This window comes from Lontra canadensis, unplaced genomic scaffold, assembly GCF_010015895.1.
Source record: "Lontra canadensis isolate GAN:19392208 unplaced genomic scaffold, GSC_riverotter_1.0 scaffold98, whole genome shotgun sequence".
NCBI classification, from domain to species: Eukaryota; Metazoa; Chordata; class Mammalia; order Carnivora; family Mustelidae; genus Lontra; species Lontra canadensis.
In genome coordinates, this window is record NW_022631092.1 from 594,286 (window position 1) to 607,523 (window position 13,238).

The following is a 13,238-nucleotide window of genomic DNA, read 5'->3' on the forward strand; positions in this document are numbered from 1 at the left end:
CGGTAGGCGGGCCTGGGCTCCTCCTGACGGCTGCCCACCCCCAGTGAGGGTGGGAGCATGGGGACTCCCTGAGTACGCTCACCCAGACATCTCTCTGGCTCATCAGAATACAAACCCTGAACGGGGTGGCCTGCCCCCGAAATGCTTGTGCGTGTATGCTGGGGTGGGGGTGGCGGGGACAGAGTATGGGAAAGAAGGGTGGAAGGTAGTTAACATTATCGAGCACCTGCTGCGTGGATGACACTGATGGGTGCTTTACACAACCATGAGCGACAAAGCTGTGTCTTTACAATAAATTTACTTCCGTTCTGTGTGCATAAGAAAGCCGCACGTTTATATCGTTTATATAGCACCTTTCCTTCCTTCGAAGTACCTCTATGCCTGTTGACTCTTGGAATCTTCACAACACCCTGCGGTTACAGAGGCAGGGACAAGGTGATGTGCCATCCGTTATGGGCTGGGCGTGGCTGGCTCCTCGCCCCTCGCCTCTGCACTACCCCACAGCGCCTTGCTTGACCATGTCCAGTCGCAGAACAGCCTTCTGGTGGTTGCTAGAGCTCAGTCATCCCCGTCTGAGTTTGCAAGTTCCTTCAGGGCAGAAATTATTCTCCTTTTCTTCCCTTTTACCATTGGGGCTCAATGCTGCACAGCCAGCAAGTGACTGTTTACTGAGTTCTTTGTTGGCACAGACCACTTTGTCCATCGACAGGGGAAGTGATGGAATCCTAGTCTCTGGGTTCTCACCAGGAATCCCTCACAGTTCAACCTTCATTAACCTGAGCATCAGCCTCCAGAGTCCCAGCTCGACAGATTTGAGAGACCTAAAGCAAAACCCCAGCCCGGTCTGGCCTGTGCACTCAGCCATGGCACCAGAGCTGGGGGGCTGCTCTCCTGAAGGTCTGGGCTGCCGTGCTGCGGCAGGGCGGGACACACATGGGAGGGAAGCTCAGTCACTCCTGTCCCTGTCCCCAGGCCTCCTCCACTCCCGGAGGGTGCAGACTGGCCCAGGGGTGGCAGCAGATGAGAACAATAATACTGTCGTGTGTATGGAGCCCTTGGCCATGTGTGAGGTCCCCCCATCCTCCCGGCCTGACTTGCTGCAGCTTGGGCAGGGCAGCCATGAAGCTTCTGGGTTTTCCTAGGGACACCGACTTCCTGCCCAAGTTTACACCCGTGGCACGCCTTCCATTCCTTCCTGGACATATCCTGAAGCACCCCTCTCCCACCGTCCCAGCACCTAGGAGCAGGGGTCCCGGCGGAGTCCCCCTCACTGGCTGTTCCCCGCCCAGTCTGGCAGTTTGTGAATCTGGCGCTCCACAGAGATGGAGGTCCGGAGCGTGCCCATGGAGTTCTCCATCTTGTTGGGCTCCGGCATGCAGCCCCCTTTCTGGCACAGTCCCCAGAACACCTCGCGGGACTTCTTGCGGAAGCGCTTGCCCACGATCACATACACCAGCGGGTTGAGGCAGCTGTTGCTGTAGGCCACGTAGGAGGCGATCTGCGTGAAGACGTCGACCACGTGCTCATCCCAGCAGCCGGACAGGATGTCCAGGCGCAGCAGCGTGTCCAGCACGGTGCTGATCTGGAAGGGCAGCCAGCAGACGACGAACAGCAGCAGCACGGCCAGGACCAGCACCGTGGCCTTCCTCTCCGTCTGGATCTCCTTGAACTTCTGCATCTCGTTGTTCCGGAGTACCTGCATGATCTGCACTGTGCAGAAGGTGATGACGGCCAAGGGCAACAGGAAGCCCACGAAGTTCAGGAGGATGTTGGTGAACACCTCCCAGGTGCGGGACGGGTAGATGATGACGCAGGCTGTGACGTTGTGGCCCTCGTCCCGATACTCCTTCATGGTCCGGAAGGCCAGCATGGGCGAGCTCAGGAGGAGCGTGCATCCCCAGATCACCAGGCTGTAGAGCTTGGCCCAGCGCACCCCGCGCATCCGGCCCATGGACATGGTCTTCACCAGGGCCAGGTAGCGGTCGATGCTGACCAGCATGAGGAAGGAGATGCTGCTGTAGAGGTTCATGTAGAGCATGGTGTTCACCACGCGGCAGAGGACCTCCCCAAAGAGCCAGTCAAAGTTGTTGGCGATGGTGATGGCCCAGAAGGGCAGCCCGCAGGCCAGGATCAGGTCCGCCACAGCCAGGTTGCCCAGGTAGATCTCGGCCACCGTGCAGCTGGTCTTGTGCAGGCAGAAGATGCTGAGGACAAAGATGTTCTCGAGGGCGGCCAGCACGAACAGCACCCAGAGGAAGGGGGCCTGGATGGTGTTAAGCCAGTTCCACCAGTCGGAGAAGACGCAGGTGCTGGGCACCGTCCCGTTGAGAGCCGGCAGGAGGACTTGCGAGGTGATGTTGAGCATTTCCGTGCTGAAAGAAAGTGAAAAGAGGCTGTTACACCTCGAGTCACAAGAGGCAGGAGAAACAGCTGACGCAGAAGGAGGAGGGGCTCAGCAAGCAGCTTCCAGAAGCCAGGTCAGGAGCAGCACTCGGGGCCTTTCTGCCGCACGCTCAGAGACTCAGGTCCGGACATCCCTGACGCCCCGGGGTCTTTGAAAGGTACCCTGTGTCCTTGGGTGAGGCTGAGAGGTCGTGGTCTTCACCTTGGTGCTGCACTGGGACGTTTCCTCGGCCAGCGTCCATCACCAGCACTGACCATCGCAGTCTTGGACCCTGGAGTTCCTCGACGCCTCCATGATGGGAGGATTCGCGCACATTCCTTCCTTATCACACGGGCCCCTCCCGAGGGAGCTGGTCATTTTCAGATTCTCATGGCCTGGTCACGGTGAGTAATTCATTAGAGGAGATAAATGGTATCATGCCAGACTGGGAGGTTCCAGCCCGGCTCCGAGACCACAGCCCATGTGCCCACACCCTGTCTCCTTCTGGCAGAGGGCAGCTTTGTGCTTCCGGAACCCCCACCAGCAAGAAGTTGATAATAATAAGAGGTTGCATGATGGAAAGGCAGGGCAGGGGCTTTGGAACCAAGCAGTCCTCCTGGTTCAAATCTGGGCTCATTCATTAGCTGTGTGACCTTGGGTAGGTCGAAACCTCTCTGAACCTCAATGACCTACCCCGTAAAATGGGAATAACATAATCTACTTGTCAGGGTTGTGGTGCGAATCCAAAACAATTGGCAAAAAGCCCCAACCTCGGTACTTGGTTCGATAAGTGTGAATAACTATTTTTATGAACCACTAGCAACACTTGGCTTGCTCCTGTGTTAGTGATTTTATCGTTAACCCACTGGTTCCTCTTTCACTCTTGGGTGAGACTCAGACCGTGGAGCTGTTCATTTTCTAGAAATGTCACTGTTAAGGCTAATTCATCTCTACCTTCAGCAAAGAGGCATGGGGCTTGGACACATATGGGTTCCAATCCTAGCTGTGTGGCCTTGGGCAAATCACTTGACCTCTCTGAGCTTCCATTTCATCTCCTTTGGAGTAGAGTATTACTCTCTTCTTGACTTGTTTTGCATGGCTGTGGCAAGGTTCAAATCAAAGAGTGGATATGAAGACACGTTGCAGGCAGAAAGCCCAACCCAGATAGCAGGACTGAGTGGACATTTTCCCAGTGCCCTATGTGGTGGGGGAGGGAAGGTGGCCCTAGGCAGGCTCTTCCTAGAAGGGCGATTCTTTCCTGGGCAGGCTTATGGGGCAGGGGTTGAGCCACAACTTATGGGAAAGAATCTGCTGTTCACCTTGGGATTTCCTAGGAAAAACCCTCCCTCTTACTTCCAGGAGTAGGGGGCTGGTTTTCAGTGGCCAGACTGGGCATCTCTGACTGACTGACTTACTCATCGATGCGTTTGTCTTTTCCTTTTTATTTAAAAAAAAATTTATTTATTTAACAGAGAGAGAGAGAGAAATCACAAGTAGTCAGAGAGGCAGGCAGAGAGAGAGGGGGAAGCAGGCTCCCCACTGAGCAGAGAGCCCCATGCGGGGCTCCATCCCAGGACCCTGAGATCATGACCTGAGGTGAAGGCAGAGGCTTAACCCAATGAGCCACCCAGGCGCCCACGTTTATCTTTTAAATGTGCCTCAAGCTTCTTCTCTGTGGGAGCCAGGAGCCAGTACCACGTGTCCCCTGCCCTGTCCATGCTCCCAAGTGTGACAAATGCCATGAGGTGGAAGGAAGGGCACAGGGCACAGAATTGGTGGGAGGTGGAGAAGGTTAGAGGTGATTCTGGAGCTAGGTGTCCCAGGATGAGGGACATGTCAATGGACAGCTAGAAGGAACAGCGTTATATGGTGACAGATGGCGGCTGCGCTTGGGGTGAGCAGAGCGTAATGTACCGAGAATTTGGATCACTGTGTTGTACACCCAAAACCAAGGTAGCATTGTGTGTCAACTGAACTCCGATGAGAAAGTTAAAAAACAAAAACAACAACAAAGGGGAGGGGACGGACCAGGCAGAGGGAGCAGCTTTAGAGGAGGTGCAGAGCGGAGAAGCCTCTGGCACGTTCTGGAAGGCAGACTAGATGTTGGACAGGGAGGCGGGAAGTGGCAGGAGATGGGATGAATAAGGGAAAAAGGACAGTCATCACTGGCTGCTAAGAAACCGAGGCTTTGTCCCCGAGGGCTTTAAGGAGGGAGCGACAGAATAGAAAAAACACTCTAGAACCTTCTGGTGAAGTGGTGGCTTTAGGATATCCCAAAATTCTGTGCCACCCTTCCCTTCAAAGGGTAGAGTCTAGTTCCTCTTCTGGGGAACGTGGCCAGACTTGGTGACTTGCTTCCCACCCACGGTGGCAGCGACAGTGCGTGACTCCCACAGCCAGTCCCGGAACATGCGCGATGCAGGGCACAGCGGGTTCAGCGTCTGACTCTGAGTTTCGGCTCAGGTCGTGATCTCAGGGTCACGAGATCGAGCCCCCTGTCAGGCTCCATGCTCGGCACGGAGTCTGCTTGAGATTCTCTCTCCCTCTGTCTTTACTCCTCTCCGCCACATGCCCCCCTAACCCCTGGACTCTGTCTCTCTTTCTCTCAAATAAATAAATCTTTTTTAAAAACCCATAGTGCTGCTTCCTTCTCTGCCTTTTGGGTCTCTTGCTGAGGGGGAGACTGGCTGCCGCGTTGGGAGGGGACACAAGCAGCTATGTGGAGAGGGACCCCCTTGCCTCTTGGAAGCAGATCCTCTGGTCCCAGGTAAGCCTTTGGTTGACGCCGGCCCCCAGCCTTTGAGTGGTCTAGTGGAGGCCCAGTGGAGGCCCCAGACATCAGGGAACCGAGATGAGCTGTCCCCGCTGGGTCTTAAGTTCCTGACCCCTGCAAACTGGGTGGCTCTGGAAGTAAGGTCTACCCTGGGCAGCCTCCCTGGTCCAGCCTTTGGCCCTGTTTCTGCAGCTACAGAAAACCCACTTCCTTGGTGCCCCAGGCTGGGAGAGTTGACTCTCAGGATCTGGCTCTCTGAGACTGAAGTCACCAGCTGCTGCTTGTTCATTTCCCAGCAATACAGTCCTTGGCCACCGGGATGGCCCCGGCCCCTAGTTGGCTCTGAGAAGCCACAGATTCATCCGAGGTGGCCTGGGGAGTGTGTAACTGGGAGTTACGAGCCCCGAGGCTATTTGGTTATCTGCAGAGTAGGCCGCGCTCCCGCATGGGGCTGGGGGCCTGGACTGGGCCCTTCTCCCCTTTCTTGGGCCAACACTGCCAGCTGAGAACCAACCCTCCTTTTCCTCTGCTTCCACTCAGGATCAGCTTTCCCTACATCCTCTCTTTAGGGTGGCTTGGCCTTCTACCAGATGTCAAACATGTGTTGGAAACTTCCTGTCTCCATGATGACCGGGAACGTCACGTCTCTGTCTGATTCCTTGGGTGTTGACATCAGAGTGTCTCCCCATTTCCAAGTTCATTTGGGATAGCTCACACGTGACCACTATTACTGTGTCCTTGTCCTGCATCTCTGTGCTCTGACAAACCCCACAGAACACCTGCTCTGACTGCTCCTACCAGGCTCATGGGGATTTGAACACTGGCCACGCCAGCCCCCTAGAGTTTTCATCTGTAGATTCAACATCCCTTGTCACTTCAATTGTTGTCCAGGAGATGGGGGTCAGGTTCTCCAGGCCTTCTTCAGGCTGCCTGGCCCTCCCTTATATGGAGTATGTCGAGGAAGTCTTTCGACTTACCTAAAAGAGGCTGTGGTGGGCACAGGGTCCTCATGAAAAGACAGGAACATTGATCTTTTCCAGGTGGAGAACATCTTGACTCAGTGTGGGACGAGAGGGAGGCTCCTGGGCTGACCAGGGGAGAAAGGACAGTTAGATGGTGGCTGGGGACCATAAAACACACATACTCTCCACCAGGGAAGGGAAACGGAGTCCTTCACTTAACACATGTTTATTAAGCAGCTACTGCATATGGGTGCTAGGGACCTAATGATACAATGTCCCGTCCTCCAGGATCGTGCAGTCCAATGGAGAAGCTAGGTGTTCCTGAATTAGTCACTAATTAACTGAAAACTGACATAAATGCTATGAAATAAAGGTTCCATGACAGAATGTAACATGGAGTCCTAAACCAGCCTGCTCTGGGGATGAATGGGTATTTATTTTGAGACCTGAAGTTATGCAGGAGGAAACTGGGTAGCAGGTTGGTGGTAGAGAGGAGGATGTCTGGGTGGAAGGAACAGCAGATGCAAAGGTCCTGAGGCAGGAAGAAACTTGCTGTGGACATGTGTTAGGCCCTGGTGGCTGTTGGGGGAAGGAGGGGAGGAGATTGTGGCAGGGGCAGTGTGGAGGCAGGGAGACATTTGTCTAGGAGCCGGATGATGGAGACTAGAGAGGAGGAATCCCAGGGATGTTTAGAAAGGTTGTAAGGCTGGCCAGGGAGAGGCTGGGGATGAGGGCAAGCAGCATGTCAAGGACGCCCCTCCCTACCCACCACAGGGGCTGCCATCTCCTATGGAGGGAAGAGGCAGAGGGGGCTTCCCCATCTCATGCGACCTCTTGGTCCTGTCCCGGAAGCGTGGGACTAGCCGGGAGCCCAGGTGCACGTGCGTGTGAGTGCATGCGGCCACGGGTCTGCCCAGCCCCAGGTTCCAGCCACTTCTTAGCAAGAGCAGCCTGTGCAAAGGGCAGGCATACGGGCTTCCAGAAGCCAGCTGTCTGAATTCAGCTGGGGGGTGGGTGGAGCTAGGGCAGCAGACAGTTCAGGAAATACAGGCACATTAGAAAAAGAAGGGAGTGAGTTGGTACGTGGGAAACAGGCAGAAGACATTTAGTTCACATCTGAAAAACGTTGAGCAGAACCCCTAAGCTGAGCTGAGGCCAGGATTTAGAACTTTCCAGAGGAGGAACGGGCTGCAAAGTGGTACTGATCCTGCAGGGAGGGGGATCTAGGGAAGGCAAGACAGGCCTTGTAGATTGCCTTTTTGGGGAGGCCCTTCCTGGCCCCGAAGAAGAAAATTCTACTGGAGGTGAGAGGTCATGTGCTTGAATCATTCATTCCTCCATGCTGCCTAGTGAGAAAGAGCCCGGCGACCTTCCTCTGCCAGTGGGGTTCCCTGTCCTGCTGAGGGACCTCAGCCCGCCTGCAGGCCTCCCTTTCCCACGGGACGGTGACAGGTGACTCAGGGCTTCCAGCGCCGTCACCCTGGGGAGTGCCCAACATTTCCTCACTGTCCTCCCTCGTGTCCACCTGCTGGGCCATTGGGAATCTGGCCGGCTGACCCTAACTGCTCCCATTTTCAAAACAAAGCCTGAGGCTTCTCTGTCTCCAGCAGGCCCAAGAAAGGGATTTCAAGTCCAGAGAAGTTGCTGGCGTGGAGGGGGGGGGTGTGCGTGTTGTTTCTGTCCCTCTGCTTTGGAGGTGCCCAGCCCAGGGGAGGACTGTGTGGGGCTGCAGGCTACTGCCCACCCCTCTCCCTGCAGCCCACCCCCAGCCCCAGGGGACCCTTTCCGTGGACTTGGCCAGCGGGAGCACCGGCAGGACATGGAGGGAGGGAGAGCATGAATATGGGGCATCGCCCCCATTTCCCTGTCTCGGGGCCTCCAGGGACTGAGGTCACAGCTCCTCTGAGGGGCCCCTTCCACCTCCCTGGCCAGGATTCTGGAGATGACAACCTCCACCATCTCATCTTTGTGAGATCTCATCTTGGTTCTCGGCAAGGGGCGGGGACCACTGCCGGGGCCTTGGCTCTGCTAGCCCTGAGGTTCCACAGAGCGTCTACACTCTAAGCAGACCCCCTGTCCAAAATCTCTCCATACTGGGGGCACCTGGGTGGTTCAGTCGTTAGGCATCTGCCTTCAGCTCAGGTCATGATGCCAGAGTCCTGGGATCGAGTCCCACATCTGGCTCCCTGCTCAGTGGGAAGCCTGCTTCTCCCTCTCCTGTCCCTCTGCTTGTGTTACTTCTCTCTCGGCCTCTCTCTTTGTTAAATAAATATTTTTTTTTTTTTTTTTTTAAAGAAAGAAACCTCTCCATATGGCCGGTGTGAATGTGCCTTCTCTGTCCTCCTGGGACCCTGTGGGGATTATAAAATCTGATGTCAGATGTCAGAGAGGGATTGGAAGGAATGTGGGAGGGAGTGTGGCTCCAGGGCACGTTGGCTCCGGGGAGGGGGCTGGTCAGGAGTGTGGCCCTCATTCTCTGTCACCCAGAAGGAGCTCCCTTGTCCCTCCAGTCCCCCTCCAGGCCTCAGGACTGTCCTGGTCAGTCTCCACCACCTCTGCCCTACAGGCCAGAGCAGCGAGGTGGGAGGGGGTGACTCTGAAGATGGGCTTCCCCCTTGTGTCTCACACTGATGCTTCATAAGGAACATCCAACGTCCTGATTCATTCGTTCTCCATCTGCCTCAGAATCCAGGCCAAGAAGACTTGCTTCAAAAATATTTCCTTTCGTTGAATCACAGGAATCCTGTCTGTCCCCGCTGCCAGGAGTAAATGCCATGTGAGTCTCAGAGGGAGACCCTTGTGGCTTCCCAGGAACCCACGTCTCAGGGGCTCTGAGTCTGGGGTCACCCTGAAATGCACAGCGTCCCTTTCTCAGGGGCCAACCTTCCTCTGGGCTGGAGCCCCCAGCCTCACAGACCCCTCCAGGCAGCATCCTGTGGCCGCGCGAGACCCAGGAGGAGCTGCCCGCGGCGAGGGGTGTGGGCCGGACGGTGGGGAACCCTGGAGCATGTGGTCACCCCTCCTGACGGGCCGGCCCCACGGGGCCCATGTGGCTTCAACCTCTGTCTGGGATTTGCACCCGTTTTCTGCAAAGAGTGAGGGCCCAGTGCCCGAGTCTAGCCAGATTCGGAGAGCTTAGAGCCCACAGTGTTTATTTTTGGCAGGTTGTTTTGATGACAGATGGTTCTCAGTTTCCTTTTAAATAAAGTTGGTGATAGGAAGTCACAGGTCAAAAGTAAGTCTCTTAGAGAAGCGGCTGTGTGGGTAGTTAGGTCTGGCAGAGACCGCATGTGGAATGACCGAATTTGGGAAAACAATCCCAAAACGCCTAGCTGGAAATGGCGGGGGGCGCCCAGGCTCGTGGGATCAGAAGTCAGACCTGGAACTGGGTCCTCCTCCACCGGGCTTCTTATTTGTGGGTTTGTATAAAAACAGCCCCCACCTCCCAGGGCTGTCAGCACGTGGAAATGAATGCACAGGGCACGTGGGCAATGTGTTCTCGAAGCCAAGCTGACCTTCCTGCCCCAGGAAGAGGGCTGGTCTGCTTCTGCCATCGCATGAGCTGTGGGATGCGGGAGACCCTTCCACGCAGTCTGTCTGCTCTCCCGCTCACAGCTCATGGACCCACACTCGGTTCCCAGATGCTGATTCCTCAGCTGGATGGAGAGAGGTGAGTGTGTCGCTGGGACGTGTTGTGTATGTGTGTAGGGTGTGTATGTTGTGTATGTGTGTGGGGTGTGTGTGAGATGTGCGCGTGTGGTGTGTGATTATGTGTGTGTGCATGGTGTGTGTGTGTGGTGTGTATATGTGTATGGTGTGTGTTGTGTGTTGTGTGTGGTATGTTGTGTGCGATGTGTATGTGTGTGGTGTGTGCAGTGTGTGTATGATGTGTGTGTGACGTGTGTTTTGTGTGTGTGTTGTGTGTGAGGTGTGTTGTGTGTATGATGTGTGTATGTTGTGTATGTGTGTGGTGTGTGTGTGGTATGTGGGAGATGTGTGTATATGGTGTGTGTTGTGTGGTCTATGCAGTGTGTGTGGTGTGTTTGTGAGTGTTGTGTGTGTGTCGTGTGTGGTAGGTGTATGATGTGTGTGTGGTGTGTATGTATATGGTGTGTGTTGTTTGGTGTGTATGTGTGTGGTGTGTGCATGGTGTGTGTGTATGGTATGTGTGTGGGGTGTGTGTGAGGTATGTGTTGTGTGTGTGATGGGTGCATGTTGTGTATGTGTGTAGGGGGTGTGTGGTGGTATGTGTGTGGTATGTGGGAGATGTGTATATATGGTGTGTGTTGTGTGGTCTATGCAGTGTGTGTGGTGTGTATTGTGTGTTGTGTGTAGTATGTGTATGGTGAGTGTTGCGTGGTGTGTTGTGTGGCTGCCTACCCCATGTTGTGTTGTGTGTGCGGTGTGTACATGTGTTCTGTGTGTGTTTGGTATGTGTATGATATATGTGTGGTGTGTGTGGTATGTGTTGTGTGTATGTATGTGGTGTGTGCATGGTATGTGTGTGGGGGTGGCGTGTGTGATGTGTGTGTGGTGTGTTGTGTGGCCGTCTATCCCACTGTATTCCGCATCCTGAGAGGGAAGGGCGTCTTCCTCATCTTGCCACTCCGCTGGGCCTGCACGGATTTGCACGTCCCAGTCTCTTGAAAGACACTCGCCTGTAAGTGGAATCTCTCCAGCCACCCAGCAATTCAGAATCAAGGCCAGGGTCAGAGAGAGCCGACGTCTCGAGTCACATGGGAGAGCCCTCCCTTGGACACCTCCCCAGCACAGAGGCTTTCCTCTGAACTCTGATCTCCACGAGTCCCGGTAAGGGGCTGTTTATAGCCAGTCACCAGGGAAGAGATTGGGCCACAGTAAACACTGGTGGGGCGGGGGGCGGGGAGGAGGAGGAGGTGGCCTCCCGCGCCTTGTTGGCCTCTGCGGCAGGGCAGAAGCATGGCCTGGGCACAGTTTCCAGGGGACCCTTTTCTCTTTTGTCCTGAAAAAAGGTCAAAGCCGTTTCTGGGGAAGGGTGGGGTTCTGGGAAGTCAACCCCCATTCTAGGAACTCCTCGAGAGCAGAATCAGAAGATCCAGTCCTGCCACGTGGGCTCTTCTGGCATTTGCACACTTTGCAGGCCTGGAATGTTTTGGAAACATTTACAGAGAAGGCAAGAGAAGCCGAGGCCCGAGGCCACTCTGTGTTCTGCCACAGAGGGGAGGGCGCACTTACCCGACTCTGTTCGCCCTCCGATGACCCGGGGCCCGGTTCAGCCTTTATCTTTTGCTTATTATGGAAGGTTATTCTGTTCAGCATGTTTTGCTTCTTTTCCCCACATTGGGTTTTGGAGTTTTCATGATTGGGCAACATCATCTGACATCCTAACACCTTCCCTTTTTGTTTTAGAAGATAATGTGACCATACACACCCACCCCCCCCCACACACAATGGGATACTATGCAACCATCAAAAAACCCCAAGATCTTGCCATTTGCAAAGATGTGGATGGAATTAGAGGGTATTATGCTGAGCGAAATAAGTCAATCAGAGAGAGACAATTATCATATGATCTCACTGATCTGAGGAATTTGAGAAACAAGACAGAAGATCATAGGGGAAGGGAGGGAAAATGAAACAAGATGAAACGAGACAGGGAGACAAACCATAAGCGACTCTTAATCTCAGGAAACAAACTAAGGGTTGCTGGAGGGGAGGGAGGTGGGAAGGATGGGATGGCTGGGTGATGGACATTGGGGAGGGTATGTGGTATGGTGAGAAAAAAATAAAAAAAAGAAAAATAGAACATAAAAAAAAAGATAATGTAACCACACAGTAAATAACATTTAAACATGTTCAGATCTCCTAGAGTTCCATCCCTACACATAGCCATTAACATTACATTTGTTTATTGTTATCGATGAATCATTCCTTTATTCCAAGCTCTTTCCATGTAATATATTTTCCTAGTGCCTATGCAACGGAATAAAGAGAAACCTCATTTAAAATGGGGTCAGTTGGGCGCCTGGGTGGCTCAGTGGGTTAAGTCGCTGCCTTCGGCTCAGGTCATGATCTCAGGGTCCTGGGATCGAGTCCCGCATCGGGCTCTCTGCTCAGTCGGGAGCCTGCTTTCCTCTCTCTCTGCCTGCCTCCCTGCCTACTTGTGGTCTCTCTCTGTCAAATAAATAGATAAAGTCTTAAAAATATTAAAAAATAAATAAATAAAATGGGGCCAGTTTGGGGCACCTGGGTGGCTCAGTGGGTTAAGCCTCTGCCTTGGGCTCAGGTCATGATCTCAGGGTCCTAGGGTCGAGCCCCGTGTTGGGCTCTCTGCTCAGCCCGGAGCCTGTTCCCCACCCCCACCCCCCCATCACCTGCCTCTCTGCCTACTTGTGATCTCTGTCAAGTGGAAAAATAAAATCTTTAAAATAAAATAAAATAAAATAAAATAAAATGGGGTCAGTTTGGAGCGTGTGGGTGGCTCAGTCAAGCATCTGACTCTGGATTTTGGCTCAAGTCATGATCTCAGGGTCGTGAGACTGAGGCCTTCATCTGGCTCCATGTTGGAGCCTGCTTAAGATTCTCTCTCTCCCTCTCCTTCTGCCTCTCTCCCCATGTCCTTCTCTAAAAAACAAACAAACAAACAAAAAAAAAAACGGGGTCGGCTTAGCCAAAAGATACAAAAATATAGATTTGAAGGGGGCACATACACCCCAGTGTTTATAGCAGCATTAGTAACAATAGCCCTATTATGTTAAGAGCCCAATGTCTATCGGCTAACGAATGGATAAAGAAGATGTGAGATGTGTGTGTGTGTGTGTGTATTGAGCCATCAAAAAGAATAAAAGTTTGCCATTTACAACAACGTGGATGGAACGAGAGGGTATTATGCTAATTCCCTCATATGTGGAATTTAGGAAATAAAACAGATGAACATATGGGAAGGGAGAAAGAGAAAGAGAGAGAGGGAAGCAAACCATAAGAGACTCTCAATGATAGAGAACAAACTGGGGGTTGCTGGAGGGGAGGTGGGTGGGGAGGGGATGGGCTACAGGGGTGATAGGTATCAGGAGGGCACTTGTGATGAGCCCTAGGTGTTGTATATAAGTGATGAATCACTGAATTCTACACCTGGAACCAA

General features: G+C 53.6%; 1 protein-coding gene and 1 pseudogene across 1 annotated transcript; both read right to left on the bottom strand.

The window, feature by feature from the left end:
* Window positions 1–1,158: 1,158 nt before the first annotated feature.
* On the bottom strand, window positions 1,159–6,240 carry BDKRB2 (bradykinin receptor B2). Its single transcript, XM_032837413.1, has 2 exons — window positions 6,134–6,240; window positions 1,159–2,372 (listed from the first exon to the last, which is right to left on the bottom strand). Exons 1-2 carry the CDS (start codon window positions 6,205–6,207, stop codon window positions 1,268–1,270), a joined length of 1,179 nt encoding a protein of 392 aa, XP_032693304.1. The 5' UTR covers window positions 6,208–6,240; the 3' UTR covers window positions 1,159–1,267.
* A 3,599-nt stretch (window positions 6,241–9,839) lies between these two features.
* LOC116855008 lies at window positions 9,840–10,342 on the bottom strand (annotated as a pseudogene).
* Between the last annotated feature and the right edge of the window lie 2,896 nt (window positions 10,343–13,238).

Excerpts from the sequence above, each read along its gene's own strand:
- BDKRB2 (XM_032837413.1), bottom strand. The coding sequence starts at position 6,207 with ATGTTCTCCACCTGGAAAAGATCAATGTTCCTGTCTTTTCATGAGGAC. Across the intron at positions 2,373-6,133 it reads CCCACCACAGCCTCTTTTAG|CACGGAAATGCTCAACATCA; the intron begins GTAAGTCGAAAG and ends ACTTTCTTTCAG.